The sequence below is a fragment of the Chiloscyllium punctatum genome, chromosome 11 (genome assembly GCF_047496795.1).
Source record: "Chiloscyllium punctatum isolate Juve2018m chromosome 11, sChiPun1.3, whole genome shotgun sequence".
Classification (NCBI taxonomy): domain Eukaryota; kingdom Metazoa; phylum Chordata; class Chondrichthyes; order Orectolobiformes; family Hemiscylliidae; genus Chiloscyllium; species Chiloscyllium punctatum.
Genome location: NC_092749.1, coordinates 35,937,880 through 35,957,818, shown reverse-complemented (window position 1 = coordinate 35,957,818; position 19,939 = coordinate 35,937,880). Strand labels below are relative to the sequence as shown.

The 19,939-nt window shown below is 42.3% G+C and overlaps 1 protein-coding gene across 4 annotated transcripts in view; it reads right to left on the bottom strand.

Annotated features, from left to right (window-relative positions):
• ppm1ba (protein phosphatase, Mg2+/Mn2+ dependent, 1Ba) overlaps positions 1 to 19,939 on the bottom strand; it is a 200,362-nt gene that overhangs the window by 46,841 nt on the left and 133,582 nt on the right. For all 4 annotated transcript variants that reach the window (XM_072580621.1, XM_072580619.1, XM_072580622.1 and 1 more), the window contains exon 3: positions 2,808 to 2,925. In XM_072580621.1, coding sequence (XP_072436722.1) covers positions 2,808 to 2,925 — 118 coding nt within the window. The remainder of the gene's footprint in view (positions 1 to 2,807; positions 2,926 to 19,939) is intronic.

The window sequence follows — 19,939 nt, the reverse complement described above, 5'->3', positions numbered from 1 at the left end:
GAAAGAGAGAGAGAGAGAGAGAGAGAGAGAGAGAGAGAGAGAGAGAGAGAGAGAGAGAGAGAGAGAGAGAGAGGGAGAGAAGAACAAAGTAAAACAAAACAGCGAGAGAAAGGAAAGGGATTGTGATCATAAACCAGGGAAAGAGAAGCTACACAGGTGATAATGGGGGCTGAAAATGGATTGGCTGTGCTGAACGCAACACGTTTCAAGGGGTTGTGGGGGTACGTAATTGACATGGAAGGTGGTGTTCGTTCTCTGAAATTGTTAACTTCAATGTCAAGTTCTAAAGGTTGTAAGGTGCTTAAGTGAAAGATGAAGGGTTGTTCCTCCAGACTGTGTTGAGCCTTGCCGTGGCACTACAGCAGTACTGAGACCAAGTGAAGCATTTCATTCAATCTAGTCCACAGTTATGTGCTGCTCATAGTGTGGTCTCCTCTACATAAGAGATATGAAACACAGGCCGGGTGCCTGTTTTGCACACACTTATGGTGTCAGTGAAAAATGACCTGAAGCTTCCAAATGCTTCCCACTTCAACACATTGTGTTCCTGTGCCAACATCTTTGACTCAAGCCTGCTACAGTGATCCAGCACTGAGCATTTCATTTCTTTAACATTCTTTAAATGGAAGTGAACAACAAATTTGAAAATTCCTGCTTCAACAATTGTTTGGTTTCTAATTCAAATCCTAATCTTCATCACTTTCAAGGAGCCCCTGAAAACTAATAAAAAAGCAGGCCTTAAAAAAAGGCTCACAAAAGAGAGCTCTTGGACAGGGGAAATAATCATTTTAGCTCAAGGTTAACATTTCAAACAGAAAACTGAGCAGACATTGTATGGTGTTAGATACACCCTGGCCCCTTGAAGCAGCATGGCCGCTCAGTCTTTATTTCATTCCAATGACATGTCAAGTATATCCTTGTCTCGGACTACTAGCTTCCACAGAGGATTGATTTCTTAGAAGATAAATGTTCAGAGAGTCAGAGATGTACAGCACGGAAACAGACCCTTCGGTCCAACCCGTCCGTGCCTATCAGGTATCCCAACCCAATCTAGTCCCATCTGCCAGCACCCTTCTTATTCATATAGTCATCCAAAGGCCTCTTAAATGTTGCAATTGTACTAGCCTCCACCACTTCCTCTAGCAGCTCATTTCATTCACGTACTACCCAGTATGTGAAAAAGTTGCCCCTTACGTCTCTTTTATATCTTTCCCCTCTCACCCTAAATCAATGCCCTCTAGTTCTGGACTCCCCCACCCCAGGGAAAAGACTTTGTCTATTTACCCTATCCATGCCCCTCATGATTTTGTAAACCTCTATAAGGTCACCCCTCAGCCTCCTATGCTCCAGGGAAAACAGCCCCAGCCTATTCAACTTTCCCTGTAACTCAAATCCTCCAACCCTGGCAACATCCTTGTAAATCTTTTCTGAACCCTTTCAAGTTTCACAACATCTTTCTGATAGGAAGGAGACCAGAATTGTACACCATATTCCAACAATGGCCCAACCAATGTCCTGTACAGCCGCAACATGACCTCCCAACTCCTGGACTCAATACTCTGACCAATAAAGGAAAGCATACCAAACGTCTTCTTCACTATCCTATCTACCTGCGACTCCACTTTCAAGGAACTATGAACCTGCACTCCAAGGTCTCTTTGTTCAGCAACACTCCCGAGGACCTTACCATTAAGTGTATATGTCCTGTTAAGATTTGCTTTCCCAAAATGCAACACCTCGCATTTATCTGAATTAAACTCCCTCTGCCACTTGTCAGCTCATAGGCCCATCTGATCAAGATCCCGTTGTAATCGGAGGTAACCTTCTTCACTGTCCACTACACCTCTAATGTTGACTGAACAGAAACAAAATTATTGTTTTATCTTCTCAATGTTGAGAAGAGAAATTCAATAGTGGTTGAGAAATTGACAAACAGTCATTTTGAACTGACCCAAGGAAGGAGAAACTTTTTTTACTCAGATGGTTGTGAATCCTTACAGTTCTCAGGCCAGTGAATATATATGAGACTGAGATTGGTAGACCTTTGAACCCTGGGGGAATTAAGGAACATGAGTATTGGGTGGGAATGTGGAGCTGAGATTGAGATGAAGCATGATTTCACTAAATGGGGAAGCAGGTACAACAGCCAAGGAGCCAACTCCTGCTCCTATTTCTTAGGTTTTGTAGGTCTTGCAAAAAATCAATTTTCGGTGGCACTGTACTTGTTGCCAGTGCTCCTTGGTAGACAAAACATTTACCCATTTAAATTTGCAACCGTTTTTTCCATTTATTAAAGAAACATTCTGTAGGTCATAAGATCTGGGAGCTATCTCTTGATTTACAAGTGTCTTGTTATACTTTAAACAAAGGTAATGTACTTACAAGACTTGGTGGCAAATCTGACAACACAATATAATCAACTGATTCAAGGATAAAATAAATGAAAAACTACATGATGAAGGAATGGTTCTTTTTGAAAACGAACAGAACCAGCATTCAGATTCTGACAACAAAAAGATAGAAGTACACTAACCATGATTACCTTCTCCAGTTAATTAAACAACTTTAATTAAAGAACATACTTTCTGGGATTACTTTTGCTGAATAGATATTTTGTCATAACAGAGACGACATGACATATATTTCCAATTGTCGAGATATTCAACATTTTGGAAAACCAAAGAATTAAAATAATTACTTCGTGCTCTGCCAGAGGCTAATGAAATTAAAAATAGAGATTAAATGACCAATTTTGTCTTTAAAAATAGCAAAATTACTGCATTTCACAATACACCAAACTGTCCTACCTTCAACACGTGACTCCAGGTACTTATCCAGTTCAGCATCTTTCCTCACTGCCTCTTCTGAAACCTTGGGAGCATTAGGGAAACAGACCAATACAATGCTCATGTTGTCTCTACTTCCCTATAAGAACAAGTAAGTTGATTTATTAGTTATGCATTGATAACTATTGCAAGAATATTACACCACAGGGATTAGAGAACGGAACAGTTATATTAAAAAAAAACTGGCTATACAACATAATGGAGTAATCCCACAATTATCTCTGTCGCTTTCATTTTAACATGCAACTGAAAGATAGAAACAGAGGAAAGTGTAGGCCTTTCAAGCCCGCTCATTATGATCACAGCTGATCATCCAAATAAACAACCTGTTCCTGTTATCTCCCCACACCCTGTGACTGCTTTCATGCCAAGGATGATATCCAACTCCTTGAAAGCATAGCATTTTGGCTTCAACTGCTTTTTGTGGTGGCAATTCACAAAGGCTCACCACACTCTTGTGAAGAAATTTCTCATCTCCATCCTAAATAGTTTACCACATATCCTTAAACTGTGACCCCAAGTTCTGGACTCCCCCTGTCACTGAAAGCTTTCTTCCTGCATCTAACCTGCATTATCCTGATAGAATTCTATAGGTTCTTACAAGATTCCTCATCCTCCCCATCATTCCAGCCTCTCCTCCTACATCTGGCAAACTTTTGCTGGACTCTTTCTATAGCAAGAGCATCCTTCCTCAGATAACAAGACCCAAACATTGCATAGTATTACAGGTGTAGTTTTACCAAGGTACTGTACAATTGCAGTAAGACAATGGAATTGAAGGCCAATAAATGCCTAGGCCGTAATAATCTACATTCCAGAGGACTTAAGGAAGTAGCCCTAGAAATAGTGGATGTATCAGTGGTCATCTTCCAAGATTCTATAGAGTATGGATTATTATGCAGCATCCAATCTGTAGATAATTTAGCCCCTTTATTTGAAAAGGGAGGCAGAGACAAAACAAGGAATTAAACAGCAGTCAGCCCGACATCAGTTGCAAGGCAAATGTTTGAGTCCATCATACAAGAATTAATAGTTTAGCACTTGGAAAACAGTGACAGGATCAGATAGAATCAGAATGGACTTATGAAAGGCAAATTATTCTTGACAAATCCACTGGAATTCTTTGAGGATGTAACTGATAAAATTGATGAGGGAGAGCCAGTATTTGAATCTTCTTGCTTCACAGGCAAACATACCGTTTGCCTTCTTGACCAGCTGATGCACCTGCAAGATTACCTTCAGTGACTCATGCACAGAGAAATCTCGATTATCCGAATATCAATTATCTGAATATTGGATTATCCGAAGGAGATCTTGAGGTCCCGATAGAAACATTACATCACAGATGTGTTTCCATCACTGATCGCGTATTTTGTTTACAGTGATTAAAATTGAACTTGGCTTAGTGAAATGCTGCAAAGAATAGTCCTGGACTGGTGGGAGCCCAGGTACCATCTCCAAATGACTGACCTCCCACTCTCTCTCCCCCCCACACACTTTCCCTGGAGTGCTACACAGGTGTGTACCCTAAACCTCCCTTCCCCAGATAATCTCTCCAACATTGTCCTGTACAGGGCAAAGGTGGAACTGTCAAAAAGTTGCAGTGAAAAGTTGTGTGTTTGGCTGTATGCGCGCACTATTTGGAGACTCAATAATACCCCTCTCTCCTCTCCTCTCCTCCCCCCCCACCCACCCAACCAAAAGGCAGCAGCAGCAATCTTGTTATTGGTGTCCAGTCCGGCTGCCCCGGAGAGGGCGGGGTGGGGTGTTGGACGGGGTTTGGGGGGCAGGCGGGAAGGTTGGGGGCAGCGTTGGATGGGATTGGGAGTGGGCAGGGAATGGGGGCAGGTGGGGACAGAGGTGCAGTGTTGGACTAGTTTGGGGGCGGCGGGGGCAGTGTTGGATGGGGTTTGGGGGGGGTGGACGGGGCTCGCGCATGGTGTGCTGCTGCCTAGTCTCCTGAACAGGGAGTGGACTTAACAGAAAACTCCAAGCTCCAAAGTAAAGGCATTGAATCAATTTACTGAATAATCAATTATCTGATCGAAATAGTGCCCGCCCATTTCATTCAAATAATCGAGGTTCCTCTGTACAAGGACAGCCAGGTCTCAATGCACATTCCTTCGCTCAAATTATTGCCATTCAGATAATAAACTGCCTTCCTGCTTGCTACCCAAATGGATAACCTCTTAGTTATCTATATTATACTACATCTGCCTTGCTTTTGCCTACTCACTCAACTTGTCCTTGTCACATTGAAGCATCTCTGCATCCTTCATACATCTCACCCGCCAACCCATCTTTGGATCACTTGCAAATTTGGACAATACATTTAGATCCCTCATCAAAAACTTTAAATATATACTGTGAATAGATAAGACCAGAGTACTGATCCCTTTGGTACTCCACGAGTCACTGCCTGCCATTCAGAAAAAGACCCATTTATTCCTCTTTGTTTCCTGTCTGCTAACCAGTATTCCACCTATTTCAATACGCCACCCACAATCCCATGCGTTTTAGTTTTATACTCAAATCTCTAAAGTGGTACTTTGTCAAAAGCCTCTGGAAGTCCAAGTAAATCACATGCATGAAATGTGGGGGTTCATTAGTTCCAGTCAAAAGGCATTTGGATGGGAATATAAACGGAAAGGGCTTAGAGGGATACAGGCAGAGTGCTGGCAAGTGGACTAGATCAGTTTAGGAAATATGTCAGCATGGACAAATTGGACCAAAGTGTCTGTTTTCGTTCTATAACTCTGATTCTATAAGCTATGACATGACCTCCCCTTAACCACACCATGCTATTTTTGATTAATCCCTGCCTTTTCAAATGCAGATTAATTCTGTCTCTCAGAAGTGCTTAAAATAGTATTCCTACCACTGATTGTTCTGTAGCTTCCTGGTGTATGCCTTCCTTGCTTCTTGAATAACAGCACCATAGGAATTGAAATAATTGCTAGCACCCCTGCTATTTCTTCCCTTGTTTCATTTAACAGCCTGGGATATATTTTATCCACACTTGGAGGTTTATTTACCTTTTAAGCCTGCCAGCTTGCTCAGAACCTACTCTACGTCTTTGTCAATTCAAGTTCATCACAACCCTTCTCCCAGATTTCTATACCCACACCATCCCTCTCATGAGTGAACATTGACAAAGTATTCATTTAGAACTCTTACCTTTGTCCTCTCCTCCACACATAAATTACCATCATGATTCTTTAATTCATCAAGCAGCATCAGAGGAACAGGAAAATCAATGTTTCTGGCAAAAGCCCTTCATCAGGAAGGGCTTTTGCCTGAAATGTCGATCTTGCTGCTCATCGGATGCTGCCTGACCTGCTGTGCTTTTCTAGCACCACTCTAATCTCGACTCTGATCTCCAGCATCTACAGTCCTCACTTTCACCTTTAGTGAACCCTACTGTGTCACTACAATGGCTGTAAAACGTGTATTTTGTCCCCTTTTCTTTATGAAGAGAGGTTGAGACAGAGGTACAGAATATTGTGTTCCAAGTTGATAAAGTAAATAGCGTGAGGTCTTGGGGTTTCTTTTTCATAAAAAAGGAGTTAAAAACAATAGAAGCAACATGAAGAGATAGGGTTAGGTTCCCACAAAACCAGGATTTTAGTTCAACTACTAGTACCTGTTGGGGTTTGGAAGCTGCTATACATCTCTACCTGCTATAGCATGCCAGAGTTAATTAGGCTCACTCATTACATTTTCCCTTGATGATCCTTCCTCCTGGATTAGAAAACTGAATGCGCCTTGCCACAGGTATATTTATGGGTTGTTACAGTATCAGAACAGTTACTGTTTAATTGTTGAAGAATATATTATTCTGTTAAGTTTTCTAATACAGTTAGGTTAGCCCACTTCTTCATTCTTTTGTTCATATTTTAACTGTAGTGGAAGAATAATGTGTGTTTTGCTTCAAGTTTGACAGTGTGATCAATCAACTTGCATCCTGAACACAACACTCTACATTTGCATTTAAAAATAATTAGTAGTTGGGGTCTAAGCTATCTTCTTAATAGGTTCTGAAAGGGGTTGTGGTCTGATCAAAAACACTACTCTTGTCCCTAGTTATCCTTTTACCCTTCAGGCACTTGTAAACAAACTTCAGAAGTTCCTTCATTTCACCATTATCTTTCATGCCTTCCTTTTCTTTTCCTAATTTGATTTGTTTTAACTTTCCCCTTTGAACACGCTACATGCCTTTACTGTTTTGAGCCCTTGAAATGTGCCATAGGACTCTCTTTTTGTCTTTATCTGATTCTGTACATGGGATATGGAGAGTTCGCTGTATTGTTCAGCTTTATTGGACATGTTACCCTGTACTCTTCGTATTTCCTTCTTGAATACATCCCACAGCTCTGACTCTATATGGACTTCAGTAAGACATTCAGCAAGGTTCCTCATGGTAGACTAGTTAGCAAGGTTTGATCACTTGGAATACAGAGAACCAGCCATTTGGAGATAGAACGGGCTCAAAAGGTAGAAGACAGAGGGTGGGGGTGGAAGATTGCTTTTCAGACTGAAAAGGCAGGGATTAATCAAAAATAGCTTGGTGTGGTTAAGGGGAGGTCATGTCATAGCTTATAGAATCAGAGTTGTATAGAACGAAAACAGACTCTTTGGTCCAATTTGTCCATGCTGACATATTTCCTAAACTGATTGCTTTTCTACTTCCTAGCTCCCTAAACTCTGTCAGCAAGATGTCAACACCTTGTCTACCTTGTACAGGTACATAATCCTTTATCCAAAAAACAGCTGGCCTCAAGGGTTTCAGAATTCAGAATTTTTCAGATTTCTGATTAAGTGAGGCCTGTGACCAGCAGTGTGCCACAAGGATCGGTGCGGGGTCCACTGCTTTTCATCATTTACATAAATGATTTGGATAGTTACCTCAGAGTACAACGGAATCTTGATCAGGTGGGCCAATAGGCCGAGGAGTGGCAGATGGGAGTTTAATTTAGATAAATGCGAGGTGCTGCAATTTGGGAAAGCAAATCTTAGCAGGTCTTAGACACGTAGTGGTAAGGTCCTGGGGAGTGTTGCTGAACAAAGAGACCTTGGAGTGCAGGTTCACAGTACCTTGAAAGTGGAGTCGCAGGTAGACAGGATAGTGAAGGCGGCATTTGGTATGCTTTCCTTTATTGGTCATAGCACTGACTGTAGGAAAAAACAATGAGTGCAGATGCTGGAAATCAGATTCTGGATTAGAGTAGTGCACACCAGTTCTGGCAGCATCCAAGGAGCAGGAAAATCGACATTTCGGGCAAAAGCCCTTCATCAGGAATACAGGCTGAGTACCTGAAGGGTGGAGAGATAAATGAGAGGAGGGTGGGGGTGGGGAGAAAGTAGCATAGAGTAGGATTTTTGCCCGAAACGTCGATTTTTCCTTCTCCTCGGATTCTGCCTGAACTGCTGTGCTTTTCCAGCACTATGACACAGATTTACCTAAAAGAATATGCTCCCAGTCAATTTTGGCAAATCTTAATAAAGATTATATTAGATTACTTTACAGTGTGGAAACAGGCCCTTCGGCCTAACAGGTCCACACCAACCTGCCGAAGCGCAACCCACCCATACCCCTACATTTACCCCTTCACCTAACACTACGGACAATTTAGCATGGCCAATTCACCTGACCTGCACATCTTTGGACTGTGCAAGGAAACCGGAGCATCCGGAGGAAACCCACGCAGACACGGGGAGAATGTGCAAACTCCACACAGTCAGTCACCTGAGGTGGGAATTGAACCCAGGTCTCTGGCGCTGTAGGCAGCAGTGCTAACCACTGTGCCACCATGCCGCCCATAAAATCAGCCTTCTTCCAGTTTCAAACTTCAATTGCAGGCCCATCCATGTCCTTGTTGATAATAATCTTGAATCTAACAAAGGTATGATCACTATCCGCACAACGCTCTCCAACTGATTTTTCAACTACTTGTCTGGCTTCATTACATAAAATTAAATCCAGGACCGTCCCCTCATGAATGGCCTTCTACATACTGGCTTTAAATAAATGCATTAAGGAATTCCACTCCCTTGAAACATTTCATATTGTGATCACTCAATGTTAGGGAAGCCGAAATCACCCACGATCACTACCATATTATTTTTACACTTCTGAAATTTGCGTACTTATCTGCTACTGTACATCTGACTGTTAGGGGGCCTACAATACTTTCCCAGCAATGCAACTGCTTCTTTTGGTTCTCACGTTCTATCCATATGGCTTCATTTAAGAAGCCTTCAATAATGTAATTCTTCCTTAATGCTGTAATTCACTTCCTAATCAATACTGCAACACCCCCTTCCTCCTTTACTTCCTTCCCTTCGTCACCTGAAGACCTTATACCCTGGAATACTCAAAAGCCAGTATTGTTCCTCTCAACTTTGTCTCAGTTACAGCAATGAAATCACACTTTCATGCTTTAATTTGCACACTCAACTCAGCTGCTTTGTTTGTAAGATTCTTTGCACTTAAAGTAAATACCATCTAATCTTGCCAAAATCCTTTGTGCCTTCATTGGCCTTTGATTTCTATGCCTTCCTCACTCACTTTCTGTCTCTTCTAATTTTGGTCACGCACCTCCCCCTTTTTAGTTTTCACAGAAGAACCCACGACCATGTCAAGTTAGTTTAAACCCTCCCTAACAGCACAAGCAAACCTTCTCAAAAGAGACTGGTCCCACTAAAGTTCAGATACAACTCATCCACCACATACAGATCCTACCACACCCAATGGAGTCGAGAAACTCATCAGCCACGACTGAAGGCAGAGCAAACGTGATGGGCTGAATGGCATAATTTCTGCTCTTCTTTATTACTTGTTGATATTCTAAAACCAGTCCCAGTGTCCCAAAAATCTAACGCCCTTCCTCCTGCACCATCTCTCCAACCACAGAGTCATCTGGGCCAACTTCCTATTTCTATACCCAATAGCATGTGGCACCAGAAGTAATCCAGAGATGACTTTTTTGGATCCTGTTTTCAATCTACTTCCTAGCTCCCTAAACTCTGCTAGCAAGATGTCAACACCTTGCCTACCTTTGTACAGGTACATAATCCTTTATCCAAAAAAACAGCTGGGCTCAAGGGTTTCAGAATTCAGAATTTTTCAGATTTCTGATTAAGTGACAGTTTAATAGAGTCATAGAAGTGTACAGCATGGAAACAGATCCTTTGGTCCAACCTGTCCATGGCACCAGATATCCCAACCCAATCTAGTCCCACCTGCCAGCACCCAGCCCATATCCTTCCAAACTCTTCTTATTCATATACCTATCCAAATGCCTCTTAAATGTTATAAGTGTACCAGCCTCCACCATATCCTCTGGCAGCTCATTCCACACACGTACCACCCTCTGCGTGAAAATGTTGCCCCTTAGGTCTCTTTTATATCTTTCCCCTCTCACCCTCGTCCTTTGCCCTCTAGTTCTAGACTCCACCACCCCAGGGAAAAGACTTTGTCTATTTATCCAATCCATGCTCCTCATAATTTTGTAAACCTCTATAAGGTCACCCCTACAGGCCTCCAGTCTGAAAAACAACCGTCCAACACCACCCCGTCTCCTACCTTTGAGCCAGTTCTGTATCCAAATGGCTAGTTCTCCCTGTATTCCATGAGATCTAACCTTGCTAATCAGTCTCCCATGGGGAACCTTGTCGAACACCTTACTGAAGTCCATATAGATCACATCTACCGCTCTGCCCTCATCAATCTTCTTTGTTACTTCTTCAAAACTGTGACATTTTTAAAAATCTTATCGAACAGCAAATGCATCTGAGTGTACTATGGGCCCTTTGACAGAACTGACGCCTGCCAGTACTGGGTCATGCCCCCATGTCACATCTGCATGACCCACGTTGAGTGCATGTGGAGTTGAGTTACCTGTTTGCACGCCAAATAACCTTGTTAATGAATAAAAAACTTCACGAGAAAAACTTGAGATGTCTGAGCTTTTCAGATTTTGGAATTTTGGATAAAGGATTGTCTACCTGAACTAGCATCAGTACATACCACAATCTGAATCTGTTTGTTCTCACCTTTAGAATGCCCTGCAGCCATGACATCTTTGGTACCAGGGAGGCAAATGCCATCCTGGAGGCTCTTCCTGCAGCTGAACAACTGCCTATCTGTTCCCATTACAACTGAATACCCTACCACTAATGTTTCAATCCTGCTTCCTCTCACCTTGTGCAGCAAACCTGCCCATAGTGACACTTATATCACACTCATTGAGCACAGTCATCACCCCAACAGTATCCAAACCAATATATCTGTTACAAAGGAGATGATCACAGGGCACTCCTGCATTATCTGCCTTCTTGTACTCTTGCAGGTGGTCACCCATGCACTGTATACTCAGTCTTCGCCTATGGTGTGACCAACTCACCAATCTGCAAAAGGAGAAACAGTAGAATACATCAGATGAATACATGGCTATCACAGTGTAAGGGGGAGGGTTTCAGGTTCCTGTAGCACTGGGGACTAGTACAAGCTGGACAGCACCAAAACTGATGTCCTGGGGAAGTATCTGCTCATGCAGTTGATTTAAACTAAAATGACGAGCGGTTGGAACCCTCTACAGGGAGCCAGGCAAAAACAAAAGACAGAATGGGAATTAGAAAAATTTGGAGAATTCAAGGGTAAGAATCAAAGAGCCACTGCATAAAATGATGTGAATGGGACTAAAAAGACAAACCTTAATGTCGTGTGTCTGAAGAACACATAGTTGCAAAGAGATATAAATAGGTATGATATGGTTGAGATTACAGATACTTGGCTGCAAGGTGACCAAGAATAGGAACTGAATGTCCAAGGCTATTTACTTTTTGGAAAGGACAAAGAAGTGGTAAGGTAGCATTGTTGATTAAAGAGAAAATTAACAACATTAAGAATATTAGATTTGGTGAAATAGAATCTGCTGGGCAACACTTAAAACCACCAAGAGGCGGAAAACTACAGTGAAGGCTGTACATGAAACCCCAAAACTATTGTAGCAATAATGGGGAAGGCACTTAAGAGGAACTAAGAGACACAAGCAACAACAATACAGTAATTATGGGTGGCTTCAATCTGTATAAAAATTGGGCATTTCAAATTAGTTGTATTACCATAGCAGAGGAATTCCTGGAGCGTGTGGGGGATGGCTTTCTGGATCAATACATTGAGGAAACTAGGGAACAGGTGCTCTTAGACTGGGTAATGTGCTATGAGAAAATAATTAGCACTCTAGCTGTGCAAGGCGTGAAGAGTGGCAAAGAGTGACTGTATTATGATTGCATGTTAATGGAGAATTCAGAGTGACAGATGATTCCAACACAAGTCTCCTGAATAAGTAAGTGAACTATGATGGTATGAGGCATGAATGGCTACAATAGGAACATTTCTAAAAGGGATGATGGTGGACATTCAAATACGTAAAGAGCAAATGCAGAAACTGCAACAAATGTTCATTCCTGCCAGGCACAAGAATAAAGCAAGGTGACCCAACCATAGCTAACAAGGGAAATTCAGGATAGTATCAGATCCAAAGAAAGGGCATTCAAATTGGCCAAAAGAAGCAGAAAAGCTGAGGACTGGAAAGCGGCTTAGAAATGGGAGGACAAAGGGACGGATTAAGAAAGCAAAAGTTGAGTACAAGAGTAAACTTGCAAGGCACATGACCACTGACATTTTTCAATCAATCAGTTTGAAAAGATAAAAAGATTGAAGATAAATGAAACAAAGAGGGAGCAAACCAATTAAATACATACTTTGCTGTTCTTTGTGGAGACAGAACCAGAAATAAACCCCCCAAAAAATGGTGGTTTACACAAGGTCCAGTCAAAGGGAGAAAGTAAAGGAAATCAGCATTAGTAGTGAAACGCTGTTGGGGAAATTGATAATATTAAAGGCCGACTGAACCCAAGGGCCTAATAATCTGCCTCCCAGATTTAAGGAAGTTGGCCTAGAATTAGTGAATGCACTGTTGCTTGTCTTTCAAGATTCTATGGACTTTGGAACAGTTGCTATGGATTCATGGATAGCTAATGTAACCCCTCCATTTACAAAAGTAGTCAAGAGAAAACAATGAATTATAGACCGTTAACCTAACATCATTAGTGGTAAAAATGCTCGAGTCCATTATAAAAGGTTTAACAGTGGAGCACCTGGAAATCAGTGACATCATCAGACAGGAGTGGTATAGGTTTACTGAAGGGAAATCCTGCTTATCAAATGTATTAGAATTTTTTCAAGTATGTAACTAGTAGAGTTGATTGGGAAGCCAATGAATGTGGCTTATTTGGACTCTCAAATGCTTTCGAAAACGCCCCATTTAAGAGATTAGCATATAAAATTAAAGCACATGGAACTGGGGACAATGTGCTCCCATGGATTGAGAACTGGTTGACAGTTAGGAAACAAAGATTATGACTAAACAGGTTTCCGAGTGGCAGGCAGTGAAGTTGGGTGCCAGAGGAATCAGTGTTTGGACCCCAGTTATTCACTATATATTAATGATTTAAATTAGGGAACTAAATGTAATATCACCAGATTTGCAGATACAATATATCAAGGTGGGTTGTGAGGAGGATGCAGAGATGCTGAAAAGATTCAGTGGTCAAAGCATGGCAGATGAAGGAAAGCATGGAGAAATGTGAAATAATTTAATTTGGTAGCAAAAACAGGAAGGCAGATTATCTGAATGGCAACAGACTGGGAAAGGAGATGCAGCAACATGACATCGGTGCTCTAGCACACCAGCTGCTGCAACCAAGCACGCAGTTGCAACAGGTGAAGGTGGCAAATAATATATTGACCATCAACGACCATCTTTTTCACAGCAGAGAGCGGCGCGAGCTCGGCGGAAGTGAAGTAGGAGCGCAGAGCTGGTCGGGAAGGTAAGTGATTGATATTTGAGTGGGTGTGTTCTATACCCCAGGCCCGACAAAGTAGGGCCTCCCTCCCACCCTCCTCCTCTAACCTAACTTTAAAGTCCACAGGTAAGCTACTCAGTGTTCTTGTTTTGGAGACTAAGTGTAGAGTAATGGCAGCGCAGGCAGTGGAATGTTCCTCCTGCAGGATGTTTGAGGTAGGGGTGACCACTGATGCTCCTGCTGACTTCATCTGCAGGAAATGCAGTCAGCTCCTGCTCCTCACAGAACACGTTAGGGAACTGGAGCTGGAGTTGGATGAACTGAGGATTATTCGAGAGGCTGAGAGGGTGATAGATAGAAGCTACAGGGACATAGTTACGCCAGAGAACAGAGGTAGCTGGGTAACAGTTAAAGGTGGGAAGGGGAGGAAGCAGGCAGTGCAGGGATCCCCTATGGTCGTTCCCCTCAACAATAAGTATATTGCTTTGGATACTGTTGGGGGTGGGTGGGGGGAGGCCGAGCAGGGGCAAGCTGCAGTGACCGGTTCTCTGGCACGAGGTCCGGCTCTGAGACTCAGAAGGGAAAGGGGGAAGAGGTGGAGAGCGCTAGTTATAGGAGACTTTATAGTTAGAGGGATGGACAGGCGGTTCTGTGGACATGGGAGAGACTCTTGAATGGTTTGTTGCCTCCCGGGTGCCAGGGTCCGAGACGTCTCGGACCATGTCATCAGAATCCTTAAGGGGGAGGGTGTGCAGCCAGAAGTAGTGGTGCACGTTGGCACCAATGGCATAGGTAGGAAGAGGGGTGGGGAGGTCATTCAGGAGCTCAGGGAGTTAGGCTGGAAGCTAAAAGCTAGGACGGACAGAGTCGTCATCTCTGGGTTGTTGCCGGTGCCACATGACAGTGAGGCAAGGAATAGGGAGAGTGCGCAGTTGAACACGTGGCTGCCAGGATGGTGTAGGAGGGAGGGCTTCAGGTATTTGGACAATTGGACTGCATTCTGGGGAAGGTGGGACCTGTACAAGCAGGACGGGTTGCACCTGAACCAGAAGGGCACCAATATCCTGGGAGGTAGGTTTGCTAGCACTCTTCGGGGGAGTTTAAACTAATTTGGCAGGGAGATGCGATCTGGACTTGTAGTCCAGCAAGTAGGCTAGCTGTTTGTCAGGATGTCCAAGAATGTAGGGAGGCTGTGGAGAAGGTAGCACTGACAGGGAATACTCGCGGACACAGAGATGGGTTCAAGTGTGTATACTTCAACGCAAGGAGTATCAGAAATAGGGTGGGTGAACTTAAGGCGTGGATCGGTACCTGGGACTACGATGTTGTAGCCATCACGGAAACGTGGATAGAAGAGGGACAGGAATAGTTGTTGGAGGTTCCTGGTTACAGATGTTTCAGTAAGATTAGGGAGGGTGGTAAAAAAAGGAGGGGGGGGTGGAGTTGCTAATTAGAAATGGTATAACGGCTGCAGAAAGGCAGTTCGAGGGGATTGCCTTTGGAGGTAGTATGGGCTGAAGTCAGAAATAGGACAGGAGTAGTCACCTTGTTGGGTGTTTACTATAGGCCCCCCAATAGCAGCAGATATGTGGAGAAACAGATTGGGAAACAGATTTTGGAAAGGTGCAGAATCCTATGAAGCTTGGATGTTCAGTAAAGTTCTGCTGCATGCACTACGTAGACTTAATAAATCATAAGTATGATTAGATTAGATTAGATCCCCTACAGTGTGGAAACAGGCCCTTCGGCCCAACCAGTCCATACCGTAACCCACGCAGACCCATTTCCCTCTAATACACCTAACACTGTGGGCAATTTAGCATGGCCAATTAACCTGACCTGCACATCTTTGGCCTGTGGGAGGAAACCGGAGCACCTGGAGGAAACCCACACAGACACGGCGAGAATGTGCAAACAGTCACCAGAGGCTGGAATCAAACCTAGGACCCTGGTGCTGGGAGACAGCAGTGCTAGCTAGCCCTGTGTGCATGAATATATAACTCAGTACAATATCCTCAAAATATCTGAATGTACCCCTAATTTCAGAATTTTTTCAAAATTGTTGTCCACTTGCATGGACAACAGCTTGAAAATGCGACTTAAACTAAAGAATAAAATTTTACCATTGGTACCATAAAAGTGTTAAAACTTTTAATCAAAAACGTCAGTAAACATACATCCTTCTCATCGTTTACTTATGGTGTATTTCACATATACTTGTGAAGGATTTTATAATAAATCTACAAAAAATATTTGCATAAAATCCATAAACACTCCCATGCTTTCTGATGCTAATTCCATCACTTACGATACATGGGACTCCCTGACAGTATCATGTTATAATAGGATTCTGTAATTATGGAAGTCAGCAATGCAAGAATACTTTAAATGCATTATGAATAAATGCAGTTTCAAGCTTTGGTCACTGGGAGGCTCTGCAGAATTTATCTTCTTCAAACTTGCTTTAACTTTCGAATCAAATCAAGAAGCCAGATGAGCATTTTTACATGCAAGTTAAAACATGAAACAGGACCCATGTCAGGCTCTATGACCCATAACCTTCACTTGTACAACTCTTCTAATCACATTCATCCACTTATTCAATGTCATCTTAAGTGCTGGCAATCTCTTGCTTCAAATACAAACCAAAGCAAATTTCATTGTTTATTATATTGAAAAAATCTCTGATATCATCTTGAGTTTAAGGCATCTCGCTCAATTTCTCAATTGGAGGTAACAGTCTGCTTCTTGTCTCACTCAATTTAAATTTTGTCATACTATGTAACAGGTGTCAATCAAATGAAAAAGATGTAATTGTTTTCTTATTTCTATTTTCAAAACTTATTTTGAAATTCTGGACAACTTTATAGAACCCTTAGAAAAAAACTAAGATTATTTTGTAGCAACCTGAATTTCAACACGCGCCACACGAAGGTTCGAATAACTACCCACACATAGGCAACAGCATATTCACTGGTGTATCAGGAAACTTCCACTCAGGCAGTACTTTGCCTACAGCATAACATGGTTGGATAATAAAACCCTTGTGCCACAACAACTCAAAGCCTTCTATACTTCCGATCTGCACACTGGATTGTTCAATTTAAAAAGGAACTGTTCATCCACATTCCATACGAGCACCTAAACCTAATCAGGTGAATTTTTTCTCTCTGCCTTTTTATCAAAAATGGCAGAACGTGATTTTGCACCTTTTGAATAATCATAATTCTTCTTAATAAGCAGCTCTGAATTCACTGAAAAGTACACCTGACACACTCCTTATTTGAAAGGTTTCCGATCATGCTGATTTCCTTTTTATAAATAATCTTATTCTACACTTTTCAAGTCATCTTCTCGAGGGCAATTAGGGTTGGGAAATTAACGTCGTCTTAGCCAACAATACCTATGTCCCACGAAGAAATAAGTTTAGAAACATTCAAGTCGCCAAAGATGCATGCTCCATAGCAGATGGACAACCCGACCAAACCTACATTTGCTCAAGGAAGCAAACACATTTGATAACTTCAAAACTCTTTAAAAAGAAACATGTGAAGTATTTTAGGTTCAGTTGTTCTCCTGCTTCATCTCATTTACCTTTTATCTCCTTTTCCTTAGAGTTCATTTCATCCCTTTCCCCATTCAAAATTACACCTGTTTCTCATCCATAAATTCATGTGTAATGACCCACTAACTTTGCACCTTAGCATTACCTTGAAGTCACAGTATGAGGGATGTATTTCGATAATGCCTTGCGAGGTTCCAAATTTGAGTCACGAATCCCAGAATCATAGATGCCTTATGGCACACAGAGGCCATTCAGTCCATTGCACCCAAATGAGCTCTTGAAATGAGCATCATTACCTTGTGCCAATCACCTGCTTTCTTTCCTTGTCTTTGCACACTTGTTTTATACAAATAATCATCAAAATTCCTCTTAAATGCTTCAATTGAACCTGTTTACACCACAGTTCCCGCAGTGCATTCTAATCTAAACTATTTTCTGAGTGAAAGATTTTTTTCCCTCACCTCACCCTTGCTCCCCTTTGTACATCACATGTAACTCAGTGGTGCTGGAAAAGCACAGCAGTTCAGGCAGCATCTGAGCAGCAGGAAAATCGACATTTCAGGCAAAAGCCCTTCATCCTGTATTCCCGATGAAGGGCTTTTGCCCGAAATGTCGATTTTTCTGCTCCTCGGATGCTGCCTGAACTGCTGTGCTTTTCCAGCACCACTCTAATCCCAGATCTGGTTTCCAGCATCTGCAGTCATTGTTTTTACCACATGTAATTCAGTCCCTCTCGCTCTTGTTCCTTTAATTAGCAGGAACAGCTTCTCCCATTTATTTTATTCAAGTCTTTCACTGTTTTGAAAACCTCCATTAGATCCCCTCTTACCATTCTTCTCTCAGAGGAATACAGCCTCAAATTTTTCAATCTATTCTTATTACAGAAGTTACTCATCCCTGGAACTATTCCTGTAAAACCACTTCTTCACTCTCTCGAAAGCATTCACACGCTTCCTACGTGGCATCCAAAACAGAGGTCCAACTGGTGTCTTAGGCAAGTTCAGCATCTCCTCTTTACTCTTGTATTCTATGCTCCAAAAAAATAAATCCAAAATACTGTACACTTCACTAACTACTCTTTCAACCTGGCCTGTCACCTCTAAATCATCTGTGCACTTAGACACCCATGTGCACATAGACTTCGGCATGATCCTGAAATCCTTTTTAACTTCTATTTTATGTTGCCTTCCAAAGTTCTTCCGATAAAAATTATTCACCTCACATTTCTCTGCATTGAAATGCATCTGTCACTTATCTGCCCACTTAGCAATTTATCTATGTTCTTTGAGTTCTATACTGTTCTCCTCAGTTTACAATTCTTGCAAGTTTCACATCATGTGCCAACTTTGAAACTGTCCCCTCCACACCAAGACCTAGGTAACTGATGTCAGGAAATACAAAAGGTCTCAATGCCAACACCAGGGAGCTCTACTGCAAAAAGAATGATTGACAACTACTGCTTCCAATCACTCAAGGCAATCATATATCCATATTGCTACTGATTCTTTTATTCCATGACCGACAACTTTCCACACATGAAGGTTCTGTGGCACTTTATCAAATACCTGAGGGTCCTTGTGCACTGTATCAACAGCATTACCCTCATCAAACCTGTTATCACAAAAAAAATTCTACAAGTTAGTTAAACACAACTTTCCCATAAGACATTCACATGGACTCTTCCGAATCAACCCAGCTTTTCTCTATGCAACTACCAATTCTATCCTGAATAAATCATCCCCAAAAGCTTTCTCACTATTAAAACTAAACTGACTGGCCTGGAATTGCTTGGTTTATCCTTACAACCTTTTTTGAACAAAGCCACATGTTTACAATTTTCATCACTTGACACCACCCTCAAGTCTAGGGAAGACTGAAAGATTATATCCAATGCCCCTACAATTTCCAAACAATGACATGACAGAATACAGGAAAAGAGATTGAGTGCTTAGTGGCATGGTATAAAGACAATCTCTTTATCACCATCAATAAAACAAAAGGAACTGGTCTATGACTTCAGGAAGCAGAATGGGGGTGGGGTGGGCACCCCTGTCCACATCAATAGCGCCAAGGTGGACACTGTTGAGAGCATCAAGGTTCTGGGAGTGACGATCACCAACAATCAGTACTGGTCCACCCATGTCAAAACACCGGTTAAGCAAGCACAACACTTGTGCTTCTACTTCTACTTCCTCAGGAGGTTAAGGAAATTTGGCACGTCCACAGACTCTTACCAACTTTTATAGATGTACCCGAAAAGTCATCCAAGATGCCGGGGAAACACAACGCTGCAAGCTGAGCTCACCCAGTCCTTCTGTTATTTTTCCTTTCGCTCTTTTATTCCCTCTTCTTTAGTGCAGTCCCAGCCAAACTCTCAGCAGCTCACAGGGGGCCCCAGCCTGGTCTCTCAGCAGCTCATGGGGTGCCTCAGCTCAGTGCGCGAGTGGATCCTGCCCAGGCATGTTGCCGAGGCACCGGGGGAAGATTGGAGAGGAAGCAATTTCAGCAACAGTGACTGTATTTGCTGCAGTAGCATCAAGAACAGATAACCGAGGTCTCTCCAGGAGAACGAGATAAGCAGAGGACCCAAAGACACAAACATAACTTATTCTTTTATTTTCTTAGTTTAAACTAGGAACGATTTTAATGTAAAGTA